Below are 5,360 nucleotides of genomic sequence, written 5' to 3'. Positions count from 1 at the left end.
TGACTACGAACTTATGAGCCTTTAATCATGTAATTCAAAAAAGTCATAGCTCGGATGTAGTGAGAAGCTCACAGAGGTGATTAAGTGATCAAGACGTGATCATCTGCCCTCGTATTAGATGAGATTGACTGAAGGAAGATAATGTATAAAATCTCTAGGTAGGGTAGTGAGTATATTGGAGAAGGCATTCTCCCATGATTTCCGTCACACATCAGTACTAATTGAATGATGGATTAGGGTTTGGGGATCATCCATACCCTAAGTCATTTGAGAGTCTCGTGCGGATGATGGGTTATACATGTACGGTAACCAATGAGGATAAATGTTCCATGAGAGAATTTTAATACTACTTGGTATCTTCAAGAGTAAGAAGTGTAGCTTGGCACCCCACGAGCTAGAACTTAACCTATCGATTGTGTTAAATCGACTCTTAAGTAATTAATATATATATATATATATATATTAAGATATAGTTAATTAATAAGGTTGGTCAATAATTATAATTAGGCCACTAAAGTTATTAACTAGAATGATACATGGGCCTAGAGAGTCACACAAATAATATCATAAGGGCATTGGTGGATATATTTTACTTTATGAGTTCTGAGAAAAAAACTTGAGCACAATATAAATAGGGAAGGGACAATCATTTCAATCACCCAGGCCATCCAGAATTGAGAGAGATGTCTTCATGGTGAGAGTGTCTTCTACACTCTACACTCCTTTCTACACTCTACTCTCTTCTCCAATCAACCAATGAGAGTGTCTTGATGGTGAGAAGATATTCATGATTTTCAAAGAGAGATGAAGAAGTGGAGATCCAAGCGCCAAGTGATCATGTGGATACTTCTAGATGCTAGGAATGTGAACGACTTCAAACCATCATAACTGAACTATTTTTCTAAAGAGCACACACTATATATCATTACTCCCTCCACAATAATGATTACATGATCAGTATACTCATCATATGAGAGATATTAGATAGTATTATTTCAACATTTTGAAATATTTTGATCTGCTTCTCAATCATCCTAAGAATATAAATATCTAAAATATTTTTCTAAAAACTAGTGATGACTGCACTACGACCTCGCCGTAATTCACCTAGTTATTGCATGCATTCAAGTACTACATTATAAGCATCTCGCGAGAATGACACGAATGGATATACCTTTACCTCAACGAACATAAAATACACATGATAATACAATTGGCTTGCACGCCAAAATCTAATTTCTAGTGGTTTTTATCGTGCCAGTAAGTAAATAAGGTGAAATCAGGGTGCATTGTTTTAACGGTCAGGATGTTTGCTGAAAAGACACGTGGAGGGAGAGGAATATGCTCGTGCTTGCAAGAAGCCGCCTTTCTGCACATATAAATACCGGGGCTCGAGAAGAGGAAGAGCCCTCCATCTCTCCAACCCTCTTCTTCTTTGTGAGCTTGGGGTTCGAGAGTAGGTCGCTCCTCCAAGAAGATTGCTGGGAATTGATCGTTCTTCGTCCGTAAATCTCGATTAGGAGGAGGAGCGACCTTGTTGATTTGTTATCCTTGTTGTTAGATAGATCTAGGGTACGCTGCGGTTATTGATTTTTTTTCGGATTTTTTGGCTCGTGGGTTCTGTGAATCGTACTGAATTATTTCGTTTTCCTTGGGTGCAGGAATTGATCGTAGTTCGTTTTGTACATCAATCGAAAGACTCGCTTCAACTTGAGGTAGGAGGAGCGGACTTTTTGATTTTGTTTTCCTAATTGATAGATCTAGGTTAAATTTTGATTCTTTTTTTGAAAATAGTTGGGTTTTTTCGTGTTCTCGGTGCGAAGGAGGATGGGATCAGACGCGAGTAAGAAGAAGGCTGCGGCGAAGAAGGCGGCGGCGGCGGCCAAGCGTGGAGGGAAGTCCTCTAGTTCTTCAGGTTCTGTGAAATCTGGTGAGTCGACGAGCAATGGGATGGATAAGATGGCCAACGACGTGGCTTCCCTTCAATTGTCTGACAGGACCTGCACGGGTGTTTTGTGCTCACATCCCCTCTCACGAGACATACATGTAAGTCGATGATACCGCACATATATCTTAGTTTGGGTGTTGAATTGTTCGTAGTCTCTGTCTTTTGACATTGATTTTTTTTTGTCTCTTACAGTCAACTAGCTGTTTTCTTGCTCTGCAACCGATTTCTTCACTAATTTTCTTTGTTAACGTTTTCTTATAAAATTATTTCTAAAATTTTCCCTTATTCCTGTCTAGTGCTGTTATTTTTTTGGAAGTTGATATTAGTTCCTATCAACTCTATTTGGTCTGTTTGTATACGATCGAATGCTCCTTGTACCCAGTTGCGATGATTAAAGAAAATAGGACACATTAAATATGCAGTCGTTTCCTGTTATTTTTCTTTTGATGAATTCCCTTGTGTTCATTAATTGTATATTGTCTTGCAGATTGAATCGTTGTCTTTAACCTTTCATGGACACGATCTCATAGTAGACTCTGAGATCGAGCTTAACTATGGAAGGTATGTTAGTTTATCTGATTTGAGCCATAGATAGAATTAAAACTTGAAATAATTGCATAAGCTGTGTGTTCTGACATAAATGCAGGCGTTATGGGTTGTTAGGCCTAAATGGATGTGGGAAATCAACGCTGCTTGCTTCGATAGGGTGTAGAGAGCTACCCATTCCGGAGCATATGGACATCTACCACCTGACCCGGGAGATCGAAGCCTCTGACATGTCTTCCCTTGAAGCCGTCATTTGCTGTGATGAAGAACGGCTTCAACTGGAAAAGGAAGCCGAGATATTGGCTGCGCAGGTATTAAATAATCTAATATTCAAATCATTGATGAAATTATCATAATGTATCGACTTAGTACAACTTAACGAGAAAAATCATGTTGTTTTCCTTCACCAAGCTACCACTAACAGTTCATCTTCTGTGATTTAATTTGGAATTTAATAAAAAAACCAATATATCCGACCCTCAACTTTCTTTTCCGATACAGTACCCGTAATTGTGCCGCTCAATTTGAATGAGATGACAATCTCTTGGTTTGAGGTTCCGATCCTAATGATCTGATCAAAGTCGGACCATTTATGAGAGGATTGATCGACCTTCTGATGGGATCAAAGATTGATATGTAATCGTTGGATCAATCGGAGCATATTCCATCAGTTAAAACGGGCTTCGGCAACTTTGTCAAAGGGGGGGCTTTTGGGGCCATTGTCACCTGATTTTTAAGCACCTGTCACATAGATTTTTTTTCTATTTTGCATCAATTTTGACGTGTTGTCTTATTTTTCTTATTGATGATTGATGTTGATCTAGATCTTCGATCCAATCTGCTCGATCTTACGACGTGCAGTACCCTATCTGCAGGACGCTGATCTTTGTTGACTTGTCTTCCTTCAGGATGATGGCGGTGGAGAAGCTTTAGAGCGCATCTACGAGCGCTTGGAAGCGTTAGATGCAGCAACAGCAGAGAAGCGTGCGGCTGAGATTTTATTCGGACTTGGGTTTGATAAGAAGATGCAAGCGAAGAAGACCCGTGACTTCTCTGGAGGGTGGCGTATGAGGATTGCACTTGCCCGGGCCTTATTCATGAACCCAACCATTCTCCTCCTTGATGAGCCCACCAACCATCTCGGTAAGCCCCCTTACTGACCAGAAAATACCGCCCCTATAATTCGAAATTTAAAATAAAAAGTCCCATCATGCCAGTTTGGTTTGATCTCTTCTTTTATTTGTTCTATTTACTCGGCAAATATAGATGAAAGTCGATCGTATCGTTCTAAATTATCTTTTTTAGAAGAAAATTTCGTTTTTAATTTGATAAGGATTAAATAAGTTTCATGTAATCCAATGGTTCTTACTTTTGATATCGTTACTTAGTCTTTAGAAGAGAAATTTCCCTCGGATCGTTAATGCAGACGACCGTCTAATAATTTCTTCCAAGGAAAAAAATGACAATCTAATCAAAGAAACTTCCAAAAAAAGAGGAACTATCATACAATTGTTGTTTATCGTTCACTTGCTACAGAAATTGCGGAAAAAATTAAAGCAAACCACATCATTCAATTATGTTAACCTTTTAAATTTTTGAATACTTAATTTGGAACAAAAAATCTAAAAGGAACTGCTTGCAGACCTGGAAGCATGCGTGTGGCTGGAGGAAATGCTGAAGAAGTTCGACCGCATCCTGGTGGTGGTGTCGCACTCGCAAGATTTTCTCAATGGCGTGTGCACAAATATCATCCACATGCAGAGCAAAAAACTAAAGACATACACAGGTAACTACGATCAGTACGTGCAGACGAGGGCAGAACTGGAAGAGAACCAAATGAAACAGTACAAGTGGGAGCAGGAGCAGATCTCGGCCATGAAAGAGTACATTGCCCGATTCGGGCACGGGTCTGCGAAGCTGGCCCGCCAGGCCCAGAGCAAGGAGAAGACCCTCGCCAAGATGGAACGCGGCGGCCTCACAGAGAAGGTTGTCAAGGACCACGTCCTCGTCTTCCGCTTCACCGATGTCGGTAAACTCCCGCCGCCTGTCCTCCAGTTCGTGGAGGTCACCTTTGGCTACGACCCCGACAACCTCATCTACAAGAACCTCGACTTTGGTGTTGACCTTGACTCGAGGATCGCCCTGGTGGGCCCCAACGGCGCGGGCAAGAGCACACTGCTGAAGCTGATGACCGGCGATCTTGCGCCATTGGACGGGATGGTGAGGCGGCACAACCACCTTCGGATCGCGCAGTTCCACCAGCACCTGGCAGAGAAGCTGGACACGGCGCTGTCGGCGTTGCAGTACATGATGAAGGAATACCCGGGGATTGAGGAGGAGCGGATGCGGGCGGCGATCGGACGGTTCGGGTTGACGGGGAAGGCGCAGGTGATGCCGATGAAGAACTTGTCGGATGGTCAGCGGAGCCGGGTGATCTTCGCGTGGTTGGCGTGGCGGCAGCCGCATATGTTGCTGTTGGACGAGCCGACAAACCACTTGGACATTGAGACGATTGACTCGCTGGCAGAGGCGCTGAACGAGTGGGACGGGGGATTGGTGCTGGTGAGTCACGACTTCAGGCTCATAAACCAGGTGGCCAAGGAAATTTGGGTGTGCGAGAAGCGGGCTGTGACCCGGTGGGAGGGCGGGATTATGGCCTTCAAGGAGCATCTCAAGGCCAAATCTGTCAGAAGCGCTTCCGACTAGATTGACTAGTAAGGAAGATTCACTCTTCTTACCGTTCTGCCTTCTTTCCCTATATCTTTTATTTTGTCCTTTTATCTTTTGTCTTCTTTTTGAATTGTTGTTTGCGGTTTAGATCTCTTGATTGTTGATTTTCCATTTATGGGATTGCCCGTGTACTCTA

General features: G+C 42.4%; 1 protein-coding gene across 2 annotated transcripts; it reads left to right on the top strand.

Moving 5' to 3' along the window:
• Nucleotides 1-1,403: 1,403 nt before the first annotated feature.
• Nucleotides 1,404-5,360, top strand: ABCF1 (ABC transporter family protein). Of its 2 annotated transcripts, none has more exons than XM_078586299.1 (7): nt 1,404-1,572; nt 1,662-1,715; nt 1,824-2,046; nt 2,436-2,509; nt 2,595-2,805; nt 3,403-3,637; nt 4,137-5,360. In XM_078586299.1, the coding sequence occupies exons 3-7, from the start codon at nt 1,828-1,830 to the stop codon at nt 5,198-5,200; spliced, it is 1,803 nt and encodes a 600-aa protein (XP_078442425.1). In that variant the 5' UTR covers nt 1,404-1,572; nt 1,662-1,715; nt 1,824-1,827; the 3' UTR covers nt 5,201-5,360. The 2 variants fall into 2 exon arrangements, with proteins under 2 accessions (XP_078442425.1, XP_078442426.1); XM_078586300.1 differs by having other exon boundaries at nt 1,795-2,046.

Source organism: Wolffia australiana, chromosome 14 (assembly GCF_029677425.1).
Source record: "Wolffia australiana isolate 7733 chromosome 14, ASM2967742v1".
In the NCBI taxonomy this organism is placed as follows: Eukaryota; Viridiplantae; Streptophyta; class Magnoliopsida; order Alismatales; family Araceae; genus Wolffia; species Wolffia australiana.
Note: the sequence above shows the minus strand (reverse complement) of the source record. Positions and strands in the feature narration are given on the sequence as shown.

Excerpts from the sequence above, each read along its gene's own strand:
- ABCF1 (XM_078586299.1), top strand. The coding sequence starts at position 1,828 with ATGGGATCAGACGCGAGTAAGAAGAAGGCTGCGGCGAAGAAGGCGGCG. Across the intron at positions 2,047-2,435 it reads CCCTCTCACGAGACATACAT|ATTGAATCGTTGTCTTTAAC; the intron begins GTAAGTCGATGA and ends ATTGTCTTGCAG. Across the intron at positions 2,806-3,402 it reads CCGAGATATTGGCTGCGCAG|GATGATGGCGGTGGAGAAGC; the intron begins GTATTAAATAAT and ends GTCTTCCTTCAG.